Below are 23,026 nucleotides of genomic sequence, written 5' to 3' on the forward strand. Positions count from 1 at the left end.
TCGAGACACTTAAGTTGACAGTTGTGAGTGAAGCGCTGCCAGTGAGCAGTCCACTCGCCAGTTTTGTGAACACCAACGTTAATTCGTATAATATACTTTATTACCTTGACATAAGGATTTAGTGAAATGGCGAAATTATTAAGTCAAGAATTACCTGACATCGAGGTAGGTGTATTTTGATGTTTGATGAAACGTAGTTTGATTCGGTCAAGGCTGAATGACGAAAGCATGTTGAAATATTAATAGTTCTTTCTGTACGTCAATACAATCTTATGTCATAAACATATCATTGTTATCTCTTTGTGAGAACGTCTATGAGCGTGCCAGACACTTTATTTTGTGGGTATTGTATGAACTGATCATGTTCGCGGTTCGGTTATGGAATGCTCGATCCGGTAAAGACTAAAGTCCACATGACTAATAACCGAACCACATGATCGGATTTGGTACGGGAGCACCATCGTATGCGGTCCGGTAGCGGGCCATATCCGATGGTATGTCGCATTTCTCATTAGACAGAATTATTATTATTATTTATTACCGTCCGGACCACACCGAGTACGACGCCGGATCAATTGGTGTGTGGCACTCACCGAACTGTCCGATAGTCCGGCCGTACCTAATCCGACCATGTGTTTAGGCTATAATGTATAATTAACACAATTAGGTATAATTGTATAAATTTTAAATGTAAATATTTATTCTGCATTTGAAAAAATAGTGCTAACACTATTAGACCTCCCCTTGATAATATATTCACGTACGTTTGCGAGGATAAGCGCACCAGTTCTTTTTTATAATATGGTAGTTTAAGTTTGATCTTAAACGGTATTTTTTTCAACACACTCGCTCGTTAAGTGAGCCTTATTCAATAGTTCTAAGGGGCCATAAAGCAAACTATAAGACACACATACATAATAAATAATATTACACAGTAATGTATAATTATCCCTAAAAAGTTTAGTTAGTACCTAGCTGCAAAATATATGAGAGTAAACAAAACATTTTCAATTTTTTTTTCTTTGGCATTTTCAAGTTTCAAGTTAACCGGGTAATACAGTAATTTGTTTGTAACAAGACAGAGGTTTTACGCCTCTTAAAATCCGTTTAATATTTTGAAATAAATAAATGTTATTATGTAATAAAATTAAGACGAAAAAACATTTATTATTATCAAATTATTTATAATTCACAATAATTTGTTATAAAATAAATGCATTTTATCAATAAAATTATAATTTTGAAGTAGGCTGTAGGTATATGTAATCAATCTTCTTACATTTTGCATGTGCAAATAAAAAAAAACTTTCATGTTTGTTTTTTCCCTGCAAGTGTATTGAAAAAGTGCGTATGTGCGTATAACTGTGAGCAACTTCCTCACTAGACACTTGGATGAATTACGTTATAAAAAAAAAAAAAACGTATTATTAGAAGTATGTATATATTATTCGATATCTGAGATCATATTACAGTCATATATTTTCAAAAGTATGTCTAATGTGCAAAGTACAGACGTGAACTCGCTTACGAATTTATGAAAATATATAGTTTTTTTGTCAATTCGTCGTGTGTTATTACAGAACTTACTTAAACGCAACCCTACTGTAAGACCGTTCAGCAATCTGGTACCTTCGGCTGAAACTAAAAGAAATAAACAGCATTGGAAGAGAAACGTCGATCGAAAATGCACTGTGAGTATTATCGAAATCAGTTTACTGAATGTAAAACTATATACATATAAATTTACTGACGTAGATATTAAAAAAAATATGACAAATATTTTAGCAAATTGCCTACAGTTTTCGCGCAAGTTGGATATAGTCGGGGCCTAGTGTAAATAGCGGGAGTATCTCCCCCCACTGTCCGCACGCCTCACCTCGCGCGCCTGCAGTGTAGTGCTGTGCCGTAGTCGTCGCATACCGTGTAATCGAGTTTTACTAAAGTTGCGATCCCGTGTTATTTTTTTATTTTAATAATGACTGATACGAGTCCATGAAGTCCAGTTCCAAAAAGAATAGTTTATATCAATCGCCAAGCACGTGAAATGGCGAAAAATGTTTTAGACGTGTGTGTTGAAGAAAGACATAACTTAAATTTGAGTTAAGGTTAAATGATGATGAAAAAATTTATAAAATATTTTTTTCATAATTTTAACCTAGTGTAAAATGGTAATCTTGAAGAATTGTTTAAATTTATCGACATTCTCATGATTATGGGCATCAATTATAATTAATTAATCATTCAACTCGCGCGTAGGTAATCTATACTAGATCCTCAAATGTTAGCTTACGTCGATTGTTTTTGTTATTTTAGTTTAATTTGCATTTTGGTAAATAATGGCTTGTGGTCGGATTTATGTTTCAGAGCTGTCCTTCACTCACGAAGAACTTCGATGACATCAAGCACACTACTCTCTCAGAACGAGGAGCGCTGAAGGAAGCTGCAAGATGTCTGAAATGCGCGGACGCTCCCTGTCAGAAGTCTTGTCCAACTCAGATAGATGTCAAATCCTTCATTACCAGTATTGCCAACCGGGTGAGTTACTCGCCATTTTACTAATAGTTGTATCCAATGACGTCCTATACATAAAGACAAATCACGTCGTATAAAACAATGCTGAAATATGGAACATACCACAAATTACACCATAATAAGTTTTTACTGCTATATCGGTACATTGTCGCATTTACTCCAGTTGCTTAAAATATTCTTGCTGAATAAGCAGTAATGCAAAACATTTATTAAGCTCGTATGTTGAATTTAGAATTTTATTATTATTAATTTAATTGACATAAGAAATTCGATTCCGACAGTGACCGTTGACACACGACTAAGGAGAAAAAAAGTTGCTCACATTCTCTCAATACATCATCATCCTCCTTAGTCCTTCACTCTTATCAGAGCCTTGATTTTTTATGGCTTTCCGTTTCTGTTTGTTATTTGCATTCCGAGAGCTCTCGACCATGGGACACTCAGTGATATTTTTATCAGATGGTGTTGGTGAAACCATGAGACTTCTGGCCATACCAATTATAAGCATAATATAATTGTATTATAAGTCGGAGATGAAGAATGGAAACCAACTGACACCCTAGTATGTGAAGAGCTTATGAAGTTTACTGTCACAGTACCTTTATACATAATATTCCTACGAAGTTTTACAATAGGGCAGTAGCTGTAAATGACCGCATGGTTGAAAATTCTATGCATTAATTAAATATTTAACTTGTGGTTAATACTCTCTGCTATCTCATCGCTTAACCAGTGTCCATTAATCACAATACATATATCTGTTTTTTAACAGAATTACTATGGAGCTGCAAAGGCAATTTTGTCGGACAACCCTCTTGGGTTGACTTGCGGAATGGTCTGTCCCACAAGCGACTTGTGTGTGGGCGGCTGTAACCTACATGCTAGCGAGGAGGGAGCCATCAATATTGGAGGACTGCAGCATTTTGCTGTTGAAGTATGTATTTTGTATCATAAATTGGACGACCAAATAATAAATACTAATGATTATCTACTTTGTGAGAAACGGTATTTCAAAAGGAGTTTTTTTTTGCGTAGGTTCTAGATCACATTTGACTTAAAATATTAGATATTTATTATTGACTGTTTCATCTTCGTCTCATCGTCGTTATGAACTAGAATAAAGATTAGAGCTAACTAGAAACGAACTAGCGAGCAGCTGGAAGTTAATTTAGCTCCGATAGATTTGTCGCAGCAACGTGCGAACACTTGGCGAATGTACCTGACAGCCAAGTGAGCACCACTGGGTCAATATTATCTTTCATAGCTTTTGGCGCTGCAACAAACTCTAACTTTTTTGAAAGTGTGAGCAGAGGTTTTAAGGTGGGAAAGAAACAAATTTTATTGCTGGTTTGCCTCGTCGTTCTTTACGAACTTTTGTTTTTTATATACATATAACCATACTCCATGGTGGAGATATATAAGCATGACACAACCCTTTTGAATATCCCAGATAAGAAATTCCATGCTCTTTCAGGCTGAAGGACTTGATTTAAATTAAGCTTGATTTTGTTTCTGGAACTTAACTGTGGTTCATCCATGGTTATGAATTGAGCTAAATATTCAGATTCTTATTGTAACAATTCCAAAGACGTTCGAGAAATGTCCAGTGGCATTTATTTTGGTGCACCGTTAAACACTCTGGAAACTCAGCGTGCGGTCACAATTTTTATCCCTGAGCGTTCGTGGAAAATAGTATGTACACTACCAGTCGAATGCTTTGTATCTTCAGCTATGAAATATACAGTGACACGTCGATCTGCGACAAGAATTTTTCACCATTTGTTCGGTCATTACCATAATTGGTGGATGTTTTTCCGTGTTTAAATTCGATGCAAAAATAAAATGTAATTATCTTAATTAATTTTTGTTCTGAAATTTTCCAAGCAATGTCCTAAATAACCGCACGCTATTCAATTTTATCCATTTTCCAAAACACGCCCCGACAAACTGAAAACAAAAGTCTCTTTATTTCTAAAAAATATATATTAAATATATCTTTTTTAATCTAATCAAGCTATAATCTAGCAATTTCGCATTTGCAACATTATCAAATATATTCTTTATAGATTTTCATGAAGATGGGTATTCCTCAAACATTAGATCCAAATACGAAACCTCTAAGGAAAGGAGCTGATCATAAAATAGCGCTGATCGGCGGAGGACCAGCCAGCATTAGCTGTGCATGTTTCTTAGCACGCCTCGGATACAAGAATATCACTGTTTATGAAAAGGAAAAACATCTCGGTGGTTTGAGGTAAGCTATTTTTTTTTATGGAATAGGGTAAAGAGTATGTAATTTGCATATAATTTACGATCTTTCGAAAGTGCTTAAAAATATTCCTAAATCATCGAAGACCGAGTCATCTCCGATCGGCCTGATTTTTTGTCGTCGCGTAAAAGTCCATCAAGACCTTTCCATCTTCTTCATTGATATTGTCAAATTTTAAACTTTCATAGTGAGAACTTATACGAAATAGACAGCATTAACGTTATATATAACTTACTGTTATTTCAGTTCATCGGAAATACCTCAATATCGTTTACCATATAATGTGGTACAATATGAAGTAGATCTTGTTAAGAATTTAGGAGTGAATTTTGTGACCGGCCGAGCCCTTTCTACGAAAGACATAACCGTCCAGGTAGGTTCTTATATGTTTGTTTATTATTATTTTTATTTATGTTGTTTATGTTAATAATTACAAAAAACATGCTAATTAATAATTTCGATACTAAAAATGATCAGTCATCAAAAAAATAGTCTTACCAAATAGCTAAATGGGCTATAAATAATAAAAAATAGTTAAAAAAAAACTAAAAAACACGGTTTGGTTGAAAAGATAATGGTTGAAATTTAAAATAAATATCAATTTTTTATTGAAAATAAGGGACGCGACGAGCAGGACGTTCAGCTATTGGCAATTGATACGCCCTGCCCATTACAATGCAGTGCCGCTCAGGGTTATTGAAAAGCCCAAAAATTCTGAGCGGCTCCACAACTGCGCTCGTCACCTTAAGACATAAGTTGTCAATTATCATTTGCCCAGTTGTCCCAGCATGTCCCAGTTATTTCACTAGATACGGCGCCCTTCAGACCGAAACACAGTAATGCTTACACATTACTGCATCACGGCAGAAAAAGCGCGTACACCTTCCTTAAAGGCCGGCAACGCTCCTGTGATTCCTCTGGTGTTCCAAGAGATTGTGGGCGGCGGTGATCACTTAACAACAGGTGACCCGTGCGCTCGTTTGTCCTCCTATTCCATAAAAGAAAAATAGTTGTGATACCCATAATCTTGCCGGTGCAAAAGAGCCTCCCACTTGTAAATTTCCTGCCTTATCGACGATTGAAGGAAAAATTATATAAATTAACAAAAAACTTTTTGCAAAAAGAAAAATGTATTGTCATCAGTCCTCGATAAATCTACGAAGTTTGAACGAAATCTGGCCGTTTCAAGTGGTTCAAGATCGCGCCCAAATGAGTCGGTTACAAACAAACATACATACAGACGAAGCTAATAAATAGCGTGTAAAAACGTTACGTCCTTAACGTTTAATTAATAACAATAGTAAACATTATAACACTTTAATTTGTAATTTACATTTCAGGGTCTTTTAAATGAAGGCCATGCAGCTGTTTTTCTTGGTATTGGCCTTCCAGAACCAAAAAGCATACCAATATTCAAAAACCTGACGCAGGAAATGGGTTTCTATACCAGTAAAGATTTCCTCCCGCTTGTATCTAAAGGAAGCAAGAACGGTAATAAATTTTTTAACAAATGTATGTGAGGTAAAGCAAATGACTACAGGTGCCTCAAGTAGATGAATTCATAAAATAATGATAATTTTAATATCATTATTAGCTAAAAAATAGATGACGGCCGGTTCTCAGAACTACCAAATATATCATACTCCAATAATCATTATATTCGATTCATTAGTTCGATATCGACAAGTAAAAAAATTGTCAAAAAAAATAAGAAAATATATTTAGGGTTGGGTGATCCTTATCATTTAGAGGTATGAAAAAAAAAAGGATGTTGGCCGATTCTCAGACCTACTCTGATATACACACACATTTTCAAACAAATTGGTTTAGCCGTTTCGGAGGAGCTTGGTAACAAACACTGGGACACGAGAATATTATATATACGATTAAAACTTTCGTGAGACATTATTAACCATATATTTAAATTGGTTTAACTCACATTCAATCTGCTTTGCTTTGATTGCTCTTAATAGTGATTTTCATTATTATAACACTAGAAATAAGGGATTGCCTGTAACTAAATAGTCCCAGCCACTGTTCAGGCATTATCCATAAATAAATTTAAATGATTGTTTATTTATTGTTATTAAAAAATGGCTCCGTCGTAAATCCTACTACTCCACAGCTAAATATAATAAGTGAACGACTGAAAAGCCGGGAACTAGATTATGATTATTTTATAGTAATAAAATTAACCGTACAATATTGTATATTTTATTAAAAAAAGCCCTTCTTCTCTCTCAGAGCGCCATTGTTTTTCGAACAAATTTTGAAAATAAATGAAAGAGACTGACTAGTGAATATTTATTTTATTTTCATTGATAAACATACTATATATAGAAATTTACATATGTATGTTATTAACCTTTTCTACATAACTAATGCTACAGCAACAATAAGTTGTAGATTCGGGTTTGTCTCCAACTTACAAAGTTACACCGAGTGTCAAAAGTACCCAATTATAAACTATCCTTCATTTTATATATTATAAGTTAACTTAGTAGTACAGATTCATCAGGTGATTAGTTTTCCCAAAACCATAAAAATTAAGCGAACTTGTAATTTTCAGGGATGTGTTCTTGCAAGAGTGCCTTACCAGATCTCTATGGTAATGTTATTGTTTTGGGAGCTGGAGACACAGCGTTCGATTGTGCAACATCAGCGCTTAGGTGTGGTGCCAGAAGAGTATATGTCGTATTTAGAAAGGGCTTTACTAACATACGAGCGGTTCCTGAAGAGGTTAGTTTTTTAATGATATAGTCATCATAATCATCAGCTGTAAGACGTCCACTGCTGGACAAAGGCCTCCCCCAAAGATTTTCACGACGATCGGTCCTGTGCTGCCTTCATCCAACGTATTCCGGCGATCTTGACCAGATCGTCAGTCCATCTTGTGGGGGGTCTACGAACACTGCGTCTTTCGGTACGTGGTGGCCATTCGAGGACTTTACTATTCCAACGGCCATCTGTCGGTCCAACTATGTGCCGTGCTAACTGCCACTTCAGGTTCGCCATCATTTAGGCTATGTCGGTGACCTCGGTTCTCTAATTCAGATCTCGCAGGGAAACTCCAAGCATAGCCAGGTCGCTCAGACGGCAATGGAGAGCCATTGCCCTCTGAGCGACCATGAGCTTTCTCATTAGGCCCATATTTAGTCACCACGTCCTTAGACACTGATGATATACAGGTGTAAAACAAACTAACTACATCCTAAAAGTGGGGGGTTGCAATTGGCCTTGATTCTGAATATATTGGCACTTAAAATTTCCAAAATAATAAATTTTGGAATTGGATTTGAATTTTTTGTTACAATAAAAACGCAATGCAGTCCGTTTATGAATCATTGCTATCAAATTATCTCTATTAGTAGTAGTCCCTAGAATAATATACAAACAATAAGCAAAAATGTATTTCCCGGAAACAGCTGACATCATTAAAAACGTTGTACAAGCGACAATGACACTTATTATGTAGATCTGTACAATGCAATACAATGCTGGTTATAAAAGTCTACGAAAAATATTCTGCAACTAAAGAACTTTCTTGCTAAAATGTCTATGATTCAGTTACAGATAGCTCTACGGAACCCTTCCTGTCTTGTTATATCCTGTATAACAATGAGAGAGTTACTTCTGTGTCTCATACAGTTAGGTAGTTCACAATGTTCCTAAAAATTCAAAATTATTCATGCTCTGAAACGTGACTAAATTTAGAGACACAGAAACTAACCATACGATTGGAAGCGATAATATTTGTTGATTATTAAGACTCGTTGTGATATTTCCTTAATAAGATCTATTTACTACTTAATATAGCCGAATGTCTTCACAACATGAACATTGTAATTAGGGGGACCCAGTGCTCTGTGAACGGCTGGATCACTTGGCGTTGCGTAGAGACGTCGCTTCATTGTGTGTCTCCTACCGCATTTATCACAGGGAGTGTTCCGAAGAGCTGTTTTACCTGATTCCTGCCGCTGAATTCCACCTTCGTACGACACGCCACAAGTTAGGATTCCATCCCCACCATCTGGATGTGTGGCGGTCCTCCACACTGCGGTTTTCAAGGAGCTTTCTCCCTCGTACTACAAAGCTGTGGAATGAGCTTCCTTGTGCGGTGTTTCCGGGACGATACGACATGGGTACCTTCAAAAAAAGCGCGTACACCTTCCTTAAAGGCCGGCAACGCTCTTGTGATTCCTCTGGTGTTGCAAGAGAATGTGGGCGGCGGTGATCACTTAACACCAGGTGACCCGTACGCTCGTTTGTCCTCCTATTCCATAAAAAAAAAATAGCTTCAAGACCAAACAAATGACTTTTTGTACATTTAATTTGTGTTAGATAGACTGTTACAGCTGTGAACACGAGAAAAAAAAATAAGGTTAACAGTTAACTTCTATTTGAGCAATGCACGCACACTAACACAAAGTGACATACAAATTGCGAGTATAGACGTAGCTTGCCACACACACTAAAGTAATATAGCATCAAGAGGCGTATAAATTATCTACTGTAGTCCTCAGTTTTGTGTGCCTTGTCATCTTTGCGTATAGTTAACATAAGTATAAAGTCCTGGAATTAATTTTTAGGTGGATTTAGCCAAGGAAGAAAAGTGCGAGTTTGTACCATTTATGTCTCCGCGTGAAGTCATCGTCCGAGATGGAAAGGTATGGGCGGTTATGTTTTTAAGTTACTAAATTTATCATAATGTTATACCCATAGTTTTTTTTATTTACCGCAAGTCTATAACTCATAAGGAACCGCATATTAAATAGAGCCACAATACATTAATAGAAAAGAACTTTAACTTAAAGTCTGAAGGGCACCGTAGCTAGTGAAATTACTGGACAAATAAGACTTAACATCTTATGTCTCAAGGTGACGAGCGGATTTGTAGTGCCGCTCAGAATTTTTGGATTTTTCTAGAATCAATTACCATCAGCTGAACGCCCTGCTCGTCTCGTTCCTTATTGTCATAAAAAAAGTATTATTTATAAGAAACTAGCTGACCCGACAGACGTTGTTCTGTATAAAGTTTATTTTTTACCTCCTGAGCAAGTTAGAAAGATATAAATTCTAATTAGTTATTCATTTTAAACTATTCTTTCAATTTGATTTCTGAACACATAAAAGGAAAAACAAATTTTTTTGTTATTATTTAATTCCGAGCATTTTCATATTTATTCACCTTTTAAACCTTCTCTGGACTTCCACGAATAATTCAAGACCAAAATTAGCCAAATCGGTCCAGCCGTTCTCAAGTTTTAGCGAGACTAACGAACAGCAATTCATTTTTATATATATATAGATAATATTTAATTTTTTTTTGTTTGAAGCTCTTCTGTGTAATTTGCAGATAGCTAGCCTTAAGATGTGCAAAACAGAACAGCTTGATGACGGTGAATGGATCGAAGACGAAGAGCTGATCATGACTTTAAAGGCTAATTTCATCATATCCGCATTCGGTTCAGGACTTTATGATACTGATGGTAATTTTATTATCTAATCATTACTTCTTTACGCCAGCCTTAGAACTGAAGCTGAGATCTATAGTGCGTACTTAGTCTTTACTTACGCAATCATTTACTGAGTGTAAGCTTAGCATTTGATTTAGTTTTTATAGTTATTTGACAGCTTAAATTATGCCGCGCTAATACAGTCCAATGCAAAGGACACGTTCGCGTTTACTTAAGTAAAGTATGAGTTAAGTCTAAGTTTGCTCTATAGATCTCACCCTGAAAGTCGGTTGGTGTCAGTCATATATATTTAAACCAAATTCATGTCCCGGGCTCGAATCCCCGTAGGTGCAAGCATTTATATCATGAATGTGGATGTTTGTTTCCGAGTCATGGATGTTTAAATGTATTTATGTATGTTTAAGTAAGTATATTGTATTAAATATATCATTGTCTTTTAACCCATAACACAGGCTATATATGTTTAACTTGGGTCAAGATAATTTGTGTAAAAAGTGTGTCAATATTATCAATATTATTACTATACCTTTCAGAATTTTGATATAATAATATGATTTTTCATGACTTACATATATTACACAAATAAAATTTGAAAACAACATTTTATGAACGATGCGGGACTCAAACCCACGACCTCTGGCGTTCCGTGTCAGTGCTCTGCCAACTGAGCCAACCGTTCGAGTGACGTATCGTCATATAATCTTGTATAAACTCTCAGGTCGTGGCTTTATCTACAGAATCTACTTTACAGTTGGTAACCTGCTCAACCCCAATATTTGCATATTAGGAAATTGACTTGAATGTTTTTAAAGTGATAACCCCTACTTCAAGGATTAATACACAAATAAAATTTGAAAACAAAATTTTATGAACGATGCGGGACTCGAACCCGTGATTTCTCTATTGTTACAAGAAGCCGCAGTGAACAGTGAAATAATTTACATACGAATTTTTTTCCCATCGTCCGGCGTTCCTCAAGGATCTTATTTAGTTCCCATTTTATTCTTAGCATTTATAAACAGAAGTGAAATTTATCAGTACCAATGCATTAGAAGACAGCTCTCTAGTCATAAACGTGCGCTGGAGCTAGATGACCTAATGGAGTAACCATCACCTGCCCAGTAACACTGTGTTAACACTACTAACGTCTAACCTGTTCTTCATTTATAGTTAAAGAAGCAATGTCTGGGGTAAAACTGAACCGCTGGGGGCTGCCAGAAGTGAACAGCACGTACATGCAGAGTGTTAGCAACCCTCGAGTATTCGTTGGAGGGGACCTGGCTGGGGTTGCAGAGACCACCGTGGAGTCTGTCAACGACGGGAAAACCGCCGCATGGTTCATGCACTGCTATCTTCAGGTCATCTTTCATTACTCTAACACTAGTAATCAGCCAAATGATTTGAGTTTTCTTTGTGAGACTCATTTCAATCTCGTGCCAGATTTTGGCGACTCAACATGTCTTGAGGATGCCTCGTGTAGAGGCGAAACACGTGTCGAATTGTTTAAAGACAAATATTGGCGGAATTAACACTAAAGAAAACTCAAATCATTTGGATAATTATGGATTTCCGCAAAGTAACGCCTACTTCAATAAAATTTACTAGTAATCAGTCCAAGCTTTGCTATGGTTTCTGAGTATGTGTATCTGGTATATATATTCTTGGTATATAGCTTATATATTATTTTCTGCAGTGTATTGATAACCGTTAGCGTCGATTTTACTTGGAATATTACTCTTTTAACCATAAGGCGTAGAGACTTCAAATTTGCTACGAATATTCTATTCGCCGAGTAAAGGTCAGAAAGAACGGTGTTTTAGAAAATCCGTTTTGATATAACTTGTAGGGATAATTCTATGATCCACTAGTTTGTAATATTATGACATTGTTATAGTTCGGTCTATGACCCTGATAACGATGTAATATGGCTCACTTTAAAAGTGTGTTGAAATTGATTTTTCTGGATTAAATTATTGATATTTTCTTGAGAGATTTTTATTGGGAGGCCGTCTTGACAAAACGATTATTTTCGGTCAATTTTGTTTCGTGATTATGAGATTTTTTTTATGGAATAGGAGGACAAACGAGCGTACCTGGTGTTAAGTGATCACCGCCGCCCACATTCTCTTGCAACACCAGAGGAATCACAAGAGCGTTGCCGGCCTTTAAGGAAGGTGTACGCGCTTTTTTTGAAGGTACCCATGTCGTATCGTCCCGGAAACACCGCACAAGGAAGCTCACAGCTTTGAGTACGTGGAAGAAAGCTCCTTGAAAACCGCACTGTGGAGGACCGCCACACATCCAGATGGTGGGGATGATATCCTAATTTGTGGCGTGTCGTGCGAAGGTGGAATTCGGCGGCAGGAATCAGGTTGAACAGCTCTTCGGAACACTCCCCGTGATAAATGCGGTAGAAGACACACAATGAAGCGACGTCTCTACGCAACGCCAAGTGATCCAGCCGTTCACAGAGCACTGGGTCCCCGACAATTCGAGCTGCTCTGCGTTGCACGCGGTCAAATGGATCGAGCTGATACTGGGGTGCGCCAGACCAGAGATAACAGTAATACTCCATGTGTGGCCGGACCTGCGCTTTGTAGAGCGCTAGAATATGGGCCGGCTTGAAGTATTGCCGTGCTCTATTGATGACGCCCAGCTTCTTCGAAGCGAATTTGGCTTTGCCCTCCAGATCGCCACGGAATTGGCAATCGCTCGAGATTTCGAGACCCAGTATTCCGATACTAGGCGAGGCTTTAAGGGAAGTGTTATCGAAGAGCGGTGATACGACAAATGGGGTTCTTTTAGTGGTAAACGCGCAAACTTGAGTCTTCTGGGGGTTAAATAGGACAAGGTTCAATTTACTCCATTCCGCGACCTTCTCGAGAGAGGACTCGATAGAAGACACAAGTTTCTCCCGGCACTGGTCGACGTTTTCCCGAGAGAGACCTGCATGGCCCTTGTATACGGCATCACCAGTGCTGTCGTCTGCATAGCAATGTATGTTACATAACATTATTAAGGACAGCTCTTCATCTTTCATATTGCTAGAAAGGATTTACAAAAAAAAATACAATTAATGAGAAGACATTACTTTTAGACTTTTTATGACATACAGATTGTGTGAACCTAGCTTTATATCTTCGATGTCTTCAGGGTATCCCCTTCGACGCACCAGTAGAACTACCAAAGTTCCACTCCCCTATTGATGACGTCGACTTAAGCGTGGAGGTGTGCGGCATTAAGTTTGAGAACCCATTTGGCTTGGCGAGCGCTCCACCCACCACTAGCTCAGCTATGATACGAAGAGCTTTCCAGCAAGGCTGGGGATTCTGTGTCACTAAAACTTTCGGATTGGACAAGGTGAGTTTCGCAATTTTTAAAAAAGGGTTGTGTGTACCTATGCATGAATGCACGCAAGAAGTTATACTTCTTTGGGCTAACCAAGCAAAAATCATTAAAATGATTTATTCCTCGTGCTATGCTACGTTTTTAGAATGAACAATTTTACAAAAATCAGGCTTTGACAATAATTAATTATTAAATAATGAATACGGCTGTATAGGCTTGAACCCTTTGCCTGACCTAATAATGGACGAAGAAACCAAAAAATAATAACGAATGACGCAAACGTCGGAAAATTTTAGGAAACAACTTCAACCTGTTACTTTTGTGTTACAGTGATGCGCGCGCACCTTAAAATTTCACTCTCATAATTTTTTCTTAACGCGCTTAAAGAAGTATAACTTCAATATTAATTAACATCATCCGACAGATATGCTATAATATAAATACATGTACAAAGCTAAAATACAATGATATTTAAATTTGATTCGGACAAAATAACTCTGAATTTTATATAAAATTATTCTAGTAGAATTTTCGGAAGTTATTTTGGTGCGTTGGGGAAAAATTATCAGACTGAATTTTTACGATGCATGAGCACACCGTCACGCAAATTCTACACCCTCTAATTCATTCCATTCCAGCATTTCCGCCGAAATGTTTTAGTAAGTCTGAATAGACTTTCTGCAATCAAGTTTATTTTATGACAATAATGGACGAGACGAGCAGGACGTACAGCTGTTGGTAATTGATACGCCCTGCCTATAACAATGCACTGCCGCTCAGGATTCTTGAAAATCCCAAAAATTCTGAGCAGCACTACAAGTGCGCTCGTCACCTTGAGACATAAGATATTAAGTCTCATTTGCCCAGTAATTTACGCTAGCTACGGCGCCCTTCAGACCGAATCAAAATAATGCTTACACATTACATCTTCACAATAGAAAAAAGCGCCACTGTGGCCGGTGGTCGGTGGTGAGCCAGCATCCTGTGCAAAGAAGCTTACCACTGGTAAATGTAATAAGTAGCCTCTTGTGACACCCTTGGGCCCGGGACTTCCCTATTCTTCTTATACCCCGTGGAAGCACAGGACAAAAAGTTAAAGTATAGTTATTCATAATGGTTTCAGGACTTAGTCACGAATGTTTCACCGCGTATCGTACGGGGAGTTACCTCAGGTGAGAACTTTGGTCCTGGGCAAGGATCGTTCCTCAACATTGAGCTGATTTCGGAGAAGTGTGAGGCGTATTGGTGTCAGAGCATAAAAGAGCTGAAGAGAGACTTTCCAACTAAGGTAAGCATGTGAAGAGTGTGTCAATGCTATTGGCGTACTTATATTTCATGTTTATGTGTTTTCTTTAGGGGGAACTAGTTACTATCATAGCTACAGATATCGCGCGAGTTTAATGCAGCCGGGGCATGAGGTAAAGAGCGGGAGTATCTGCCCCCGCAGTCCACACGTCTCGCCTCGCACGCCTGCAGTGCAGTGCTGTGCCACCGCGTTATCGCTTTAATACTGAAGTTGCGTGTTATTTTTTTATTTTAATAATGACTGAACCGTATCCATCATGTTCCATTTCAAAAGAAAAGAGTTTTTATTTATAGCCAAGCACAAGAAATGACGAAAAATGTTTTAAGCATGAATGTTGAGAGAAAAAATTAATTAAATATTTTTTTCATTATTTTAACCTAGTGTAAAATGGTAAACTTGAAGCATTGTTTAAATTTATCGACACACCATCATTATGGTCATCAATTATAATTAGGTCACATCACTATCGTATTTCTGAACTCTGCATTCAACTCGCACGTTATCTATATATACGTAGAGTCTATAGGTTTCAAAAAATATAACAATCGAAATTCAAATAGTTCCGAATAGCTAGAAGTGTAAAACTTTTAGGATGCCCCATGTAAATTTGAAATTTGGTCTAAAATTGTTATAATGCTGCCATGCAGTAATTTCGTCCATTAAAGATCAAAATTTCTCTGAGAGTTTGGCAACGAAAATAATTTCTGCTGTACTTCGGCAGGTGGTAATTGCTTCGATAATGTGTTCTTACAACGAAGCAGATTGGACGGAGTTGGCGCAAAAAGCAGAGGCCTCTGGTGCTGATGCGCTGGAACTGAACTTATCTTGCCCACATGGAATGGGAGAATCTGGGATGGGCTTAGCTTGTGGCCAGGTAAACAATGTTAATTTTAAATGACAATTTAGGGACCGCAATAAACTCTTTGACCAGCGCAGTTTAATGTCATACACAGCATCATTTATTCACTGCGAACATAAGTAAGAAAACGCGGAATACGCTGAAAAATGAGAAATTTTTCTCAATCAAAACAAAACCTTTGCGTCAAAACAAATCGTCGCAAATATGTCTGAGTGTGTCTTGCATCTTTGTGCAGTTTGATGTCTCGATGTGTGGCAGCTATTTCGGTCAACGGATTAGCCTAGTTATCCAACGCGGAAAGGCTGCCAGTATTCTTGGTATGCTTCCCCGTAATGATAGTTTTAATTGTATCATAGTATTGTAAGTAGAACTTATAAACACTGTTTTGTTTGAATAAATTAAATATATATTTTTAACTGTATCAAAAGATAGCAGTAATCCTTTTAGTACCTATTATTTTTCATCAAATTGGCAATCTTTAATCGTTTTACTTAGGTATAGTAACTAACGCAAATATTTTTTATATCCAGGATCCCAAGCTAGTTAAGGGAATATCTCAGTGGGTTCGCAAAGCAATCAGTATACCGTTCTTTGTGAAGCTAACACCAAACATCACGGATATTGTTGGTATCGCAATCGCTGCACATGAAGGTAAATGATATTATAAACAAATCTTTGTTGTTTCTAGTCGTAAACTCTTTGCAATTTTTCTATATATTCATAAAATCCAAAGAAACAGTCAAGATATAAGAAGGAATTAAAAAATATCATCTTCTTTTATATATTTTCAGAAGCTGGCTACTATAGCCCGACAACTTCGTGCGTGACCGTCCCACGGAATGACAGACGGTGACACATCTCAGTTCCCCTCCCCACCACCGTCTGTCACCCCGTGGGACGGTCGCGCACGAAGTAGTCAGACTATAATTATCGATCCATTAGTTTGTCAGTATTTATTCAGCAATGTGACACAGGTGGTGCTAGTGGCGTATCAGCAATAAATACAGTGTCAGGACTGATGACTGTAAGAGCTGACGCAACACCCTGGCCTGGAGTAGGTAAGCTCATATCATCCTATAATAATGAACAACTAAAAAATGTAAAGTAGAGTGACTAAATCCACGTTCTCCTTCTCATTATTATTATTTTTCAACATATTATTAATTAATCCTTTGCTTTGCACTGTCTTGCTTAATATAAACCGAATAATAATACAGGCGTTTTATTCCGTTCAAAAAAAATAACATTTGATAAACTAAGAATGGAAAGCTATCAACGAGAAAAAGTTTTTTAGTTCGACGTGCCGGGTTTTTTATTATTATAATGTGGGGTTTAAAATACTTGAGCTAGCTCACATGCCCTTAACTCCCCATATCTCGGCGTGGCGGTTGGCAAAGTCTTTCACCAACGATTTTCACTGTTGTCTGTTTTGGCAACTCTTCTATATTTAGGTCCTGCTCTCAATTTTATTTTACCTTATCACCTTGTATGTCTTTCTCATCCTCTTTTGCCTCCATTTCTCCACTTAATGTCGCATCATTACTGTGTCCTGCCATCTCCACTTTTGTATTCTCTATAATAAATAATATATTCACTAGCTAATTGTTTCAATATTTTGCAATTAAATATCCTTGCCCCTAATTAATTCTGAAGTACATACATACTAAATATTTTTGTCAATTGTCGTGAATAGCATTACTTATATCTTCTCCTGTTTATTTCAAAGGAATAGAGAAGCGTACAACATACGGTGGTGTGTCGGGTAATGCAACTAGGCCGATAGGTCTGCGAGCGGTTTCCGCCATCGCAAACAAGCTGCCAAACTTCCCAATTCTAGGCATCGGCGGGATAGACTCCGCTGATTCTGCACTACAGTTTATATTATGCGGAGCTCCTGTTGTTCAAGTAAGTACCTAATATTATATATTATATACCTAATTATTTATGAAATATCGCTAAATCTCGTAAACGGATACCCAGTACCGATATCTTCAGAAACAATGATTTTGTTTTTATTTTTGTAATTTTTGTTATACGAGTGGGTTTCTTTTTCATCGCTGTGATAAAAGTTTAAAAAAAAATCATTTATCATTACCATATTTGGTTACTTCCCTCTGGCTACTCCAAAACCGTTCTAGCCAGTGATTTTTGACAAGTGATTGGTAATCTTGATCAGTTAATTACATCAATTCAATAATTAAATTGTCATAGTCTAGGACAAAAATTTATTGAATTAGGCGTTACTTTGCGGAAATCCATAGTTATACAAATGATTTATGTTTTCTTTATTGTTAATTCCGCCAATATTTGTTTTTAAAAACAATTCGACACGTGTTTCGCCTCTACACGAGGCATCCTCAGGACGTGTTGTCTCGCCAAAATCTGGCACGAGACTGAGAATAGTCTATGACGTCAATAATCTATACTATACTAATAAATGGAGAGCCGTTTTTTCTTTCGGTTGTTCTGCGAAAACTAGTGAACCGATCAGAATAGTACTTATATCTACCATAAGATGCAGCGTGTTTCGGTGAAGGTTTTAGTATATAAATTAAATTTACGCACCGTTCATAAATTTTGGTTACTTATTTAATTTCCATAAGTAATACCAGAAGGGAGGGTTATCACTTTAAAATAAACAAATTGCTTAGATTTCAAAGAGCGACATCTCAAGTCAATTCCCTAATTTGTAATTATCGGTGTTGAACAGGGTTATAAACTGTAAAGTAGATCCTGTAGATGGAGCCACAACCTGACAGTTGAACAAGATTATGTACAAGATTTACGATCCATACGTCACTCGAACGGTTGGCTCAGTTGATACGGCGCTCGGACGGAACCCGAGATGAGTCCCACATCGATCATAAATTTTGGTTATAATTTATAATTATATAAATAATAATATAATTTGTATTATGACATTTAATTAAATATGACAATTCATACAATGAGTAAGTATACATTTACCGGAACAGCAGTTGTAATATTATAAAATCCTTTAGATTTGCAGTGCAGTACAGAATCAAGACTTTACACTGATCGATGATTACGTAACGGGTCTCAAAGCCCTCTTGTACTTGCGGGCTAAGGGTCTCGACGGGTGGACAGGTCAATCTCCACCATCTTTCAAGCACCAGAAAGGAAAGCCCGTACAAACTTTGTACGATGAACAAGGAAAGGTATGATGATATTAATTTGTTAGAGTTTTCCTGTGATTAATAGTTACCTTAAAAATCAGTATGTACTGTAATGTCTTGCGTACAGGTGAGGCAACTGTTGTTCAGTAAGTAAGTAGCACTGCACCCGGGAACGTCCGCTCCCGACCATTGACCATTTGGGACTGGTGTTCCCGTTTTTTCTCCCAGACAATGGGAAAGGGCTTCCCTCCGGGGTAACGATGGGAAGGAGGTGGTGACTGCTCATGAATTCCAACGCAGCTTAAGTCTGCGTTGGTTATGCGGGACTCACGTAAGAACCTAAGTGCCTACCCACTAAACACTACCTGAGGTTGGCTTTGGGCAATGTGCTCTCTACGCCTTCATCGGAAGCGACCATCTCTTGGGGAAGACAGGCGCAATCGGCTGTGCATTCTTTAGCACTTAATGTCACTGTCGATGTCAAGGCTAGATGTCAAGACACTACAGGTACCTACGCTCTTATTAATTCTTTGGTGTTTAAAGGCAATAAGAGCGGCGGTTATATATATTGCTTATCATCACACTAAAACTCGTTAATCTTACTTAAATATAAATATTTTTATATAAAAAAGTGTTCTTAGTTCCGTTTTATTGTTTTTCCGCTCTTGTAGTTTTGTTATGGTACATACCTACAAAAATGAACAACTTGATGTTTTGTATTGATAGGTATTTTTTAAAGTAAGTTGACAAATGTTAGGTAACTATTAGAAATTGTTATACCGGTCATCATTGATCATAGCGTTGCAGTACCTATCTACCAATAGCACACACAGAAGCAGTAGAGCTGCGTCAGGGGGAGTACCCCAACACACCAGCACCTGGTGTAATGTTACCACCACCGCCCACATTCTCTAGCAAAGCTAGAGGAATCACAGGAACGTTTTTTTGAAGGTGCTCATGTTGTATCGTCTCGGAAACACTGCACAAGGAAGTTCATTCCACAAGCTTTGTGGTATGTGGAAGAAAGTTCCTTAAAACTGCGAAAACACATCCAGATTTTGTCGCAATATTACGATACACTTAAAATATAACCGTGCCAATTATACAATGAAACTAAAATGGCGGCGATACAGGCCGATCTGACAGCGAAATAGGGATGGCAGATAGGTGATGATACATGTGCGAGTGAGACCGAATCGTTAAGGGCCGCCATTTCTTTATTAGCACGGGTTATAATGTGTTCTGGTTTGAAGGGTATGAGTGCTGGTTTAATTATAAGCACGTGAGCAATTACTCTCAAGTCTCAAGGTAACGGATTGCAGTGTTAGGTTATTATACCTTTTACCTACACTATTTAAAAAGTATCACTAAGTACTTACTTCAAATCATTTGAACCTATAACTAATAAAAATGCACTAGTTTTTTTAAGAAAATCAAGTATAATTTTCGTTTTCGCATTTAGTAAATATTTCATACGGTGCGAAATGGCCGTCACGACACCGCGCGCCGCTCGGTCATAATGCGTCCGTGTAGTGTACTGACGTCACAGCAGTTAGCGATGCCGCTCCGTAGCGCCTAACAAAAACACTTAATAACTCGAAAACTATATCGAATCTAAATAATTTTTAATGTATTAATTCTGTGTTTAGTAAAACATGATGTTCTACATTGTTATTTTAAACTGAAATATTAACACTGGTATTTAATAAACATATTTCTATTTTTTAGGTACTAGCACACTTTGGACCTTACGGTAAAAAGAGAGAAGAGATACTGGAATCGATTCGCGAAAAATCAGACATTCTCGACGATAATAAGGTTCAAAATTCGACATCGAATGGCTTGACCAATAGCCACTCCGAAATACCCAAAATCAAAGATGTACTAGGGCTAGCACTGCCAAGAATTGGTAGCTACAAAAAGTTGGATAACACCAAACAAGTCGTCGCTCTTATTGATGACGTAAGTGTTTTAAAGCCAATTTCACAATATTTGTACCAAATTTAGCAAAAGTTTAAGTAGGTTGTAGGTAATAATATTAACTAGATATTTATATGGTTATACATTGGGGTTATAACAATGATATTACTTATGTCATTTTCACACAACAACACAAAATTTTCGTTTTATATTTATCATACTATGCTTTACTTGTTGCATTGGCCAGCGCTGGCTATAAAGCAATACCTAGGATCCCAATTCTGACCATTTGGAGTGCGGAGTATGACATGCACGCGCTTATAACATTACTGGAACCTTTGCGTTTTCCAATTTAGTTTCGTTTGACTGGATTGTTTTCGCCCTGTCTGCCTTTATCTGTGGCATTTCATCTGCCTCCATTCATAAAGTTTATTTGCGCCTGTAAATATATGCTTGTGTAAGGGAGAGTCACTGGTCTTCAATTTTGCATATTCTCTCTCTGTATTTGTTAGCCTATCAGGCTTGTTGCGAGCAACTCTCAAAAAAGTGAATTTGAATTCATGAATGTGTTTAAGTTATCTAGAGTGTTCGCTATTAACTCACTTATACCTAATCCACTTATCGATTTTCAGGACATGTGCATCAACTGTGGCAAATGCTACATGGCGTGTGCTGATTCAGGATATCAGGCAATCGAGTGAGTATTAGAGATTTGGTTTTGACCATTTGTTAACAGATCTGGTTAAGTATAATTAACAAGCGAATAAACACCATAACTGCTAGTACTTACACATGCACATTTCCAGAATTTGTAAAACTAATCAATGACGTTCTATACATATAGACAAATCACGTCATATAAAAACAAAGCCGAAATATGGAACATGCCACAAATTACATCGTAATAGCTTCGGTTGCTATATCTACTCAAATCCACATTACTATATAGTTACCAGTGGCAGCCTTATTTGCACAGGTTGCCGGCTAGATTATGGGTACCACAACGGTGCATATCTCTGCCATGAAGTAGTAATGTGTAAACATTATTGAGTTTCGGTCTGATGGGCGCCGTAGCTCGTGAAATTACTGGACAAATGAGACTTAACATCTTACGTCTCAAGATTAATTTATGGGTTTTTTAAAAGAATCCTGAGCGGCACTGCATTTTAATGGGCAGCGTCCTGCTCGTCTCGTCCCCTATTTTCATTAAAAAAACATTGCCGAGTTAAATACAGTTGTATAAAATAATCTTGGTCATTATGCAGCAATACACACGAGTAAGGAGAAATGTGTGCTTACATTTGTCGTTGCGATATCAGACTTCGAATGATATGTCCTTTTATTTGTATTGACCGACATTGAATCTAATGGTAGGTATAATTAAACCATGTAGTTATCCTACAGTGCAAGTAGTTTATTTAAGCATAGGAATATTTTTTATTAAACTTTGAGACATTAATTTGAGAATCTCGTAAGTATTCTATTATTCATGAATCTCACAACCCTACACGACGTATTTTAAAGTTTAAATGCGAAATATTAATTAAGAAAAATAAAGCAGCCATGAGACGATCAATGTCAATCAAAAATGCATTGAACAATGTCTATAACCCGATGCACCACAGACAGAAATTTTTAAGTTAGGTCATTTCTCTGTGTTTTCTAGCTTATCTTCCAAATGGCTGTACTCATTTTGGCATTGGCACACACTCGCTGACTTTTATTTTAGAAATATTAATCGGATACCACGCCAAAAATTTTACGAAATTTGACTCCATCACTTTTATTTACGACTGCAACATTGATTGTTAGACATCTAAGCGTATTTACCTACACTAATATTTTGTTTCAGCTTCGATGCAAATACTCACATCCCACATGTGACGGACGATTGCACGGGCTGCACGCTCTGTCTGTCTGTATGTCCTATCATAGATTGCATTACGTAAGTACCATTTACTGTATAAACAAGTTTATTTAGATATATGGTTTTTATCTATAAGATAATGTAATAATAGTTCATAGTTATATAATAATGTGACCGTTCAGGTAACGCACCGTTAAACTCATTTTTATTGTAGAATCGCTCACACAAATAATATATATATATATATATATAATGAAAATGGTAAATATAGAAGATATAGTTAGATAGATTTATGGACAAACTAGTTATTT

The 23,026-nt window shown here is 37.1% G+C and overlaps 1 protein-coding gene across 1 annotated transcript in view; it reads left to right on the forward strand.

Moving 5' to 3' along the window:
- LOC126978606 (dihydropyrimidine dehydrogenase [NADP(+)]) overlaps positions 1–23,026 on the forward strand; it is a 24,280-nt gene continuing 1,254 nt past the window's right edge. The window contains exons 1-21 of the mRNA XM_050827565.1: positions 1–165; positions 1,581–1,691; positions 2,365–2,535; positions 3,305–3,466; positions 4,599–4,786; positions 5,048–5,174; positions 6,142–6,292; positions 7,371–7,540; positions 9,391–9,468; positions 10,158–10,290; positions 11,449–11,636; positions 13,432–13,638; positions 14,750–14,914; positions 15,654–15,806; positions 16,322–16,442; positions 16,766–16,849; positions 17,518–17,696; positions 18,794–18,970; positions 20,657–20,890; positions 21,481–21,545; positions 22,701–22,793. Of these exons, the coding sequence (XP_050683522.1) occupies positions 127–165; positions 1,581–1,691; positions 2,365–2,535; positions 3,305–3,466; positions 4,599–4,786; positions 5,048–5,174; positions 6,142–6,292; positions 7,371–7,540; positions 9,391–9,468; positions 10,158–10,290; positions 11,449–11,636; positions 13,432–13,638; positions 14,750–14,914; positions 15,654–15,806; positions 16,322–16,442; positions 16,766–16,849; positions 17,518–17,696; positions 18,794–18,970; positions 20,657–20,890; positions 21,481–21,545; positions 22,701–22,793 (2,996 nt within the window). The 5' untranslated portion in view covers positions 1–126. The remainder of the gene's footprint in view (positions 166–1,580; positions 1,692–2,364; positions 2,536–3,304; positions 3,467–4,598; positions 4,787–5,047; positions 5,175–6,141; positions 6,293–7,370; positions 7,541–9,390; positions 9,469–10,157; positions 10,291–11,448; positions 11,637–13,431; positions 13,639–14,749; positions 14,915–15,653; positions 15,807–16,321; positions 16,443–16,765; positions 16,850–17,517; positions 17,697–18,793; positions 18,971–20,656; positions 20,891–21,480; positions 21,546–22,700; positions 22,794–23,026) is intronic.

Source organism: Leptidea sinapis, chromosome Z (genome assembly GCF_905404315.1).
Source record: "Leptidea sinapis chromosome Z, ilLepSina1.1, whole genome shotgun sequence".
Lineage (NCBI taxonomy): Eukaryota > Metazoa > Arthropoda > Insecta > Lepidoptera > Pieridae > Leptidea > Leptidea sinapis.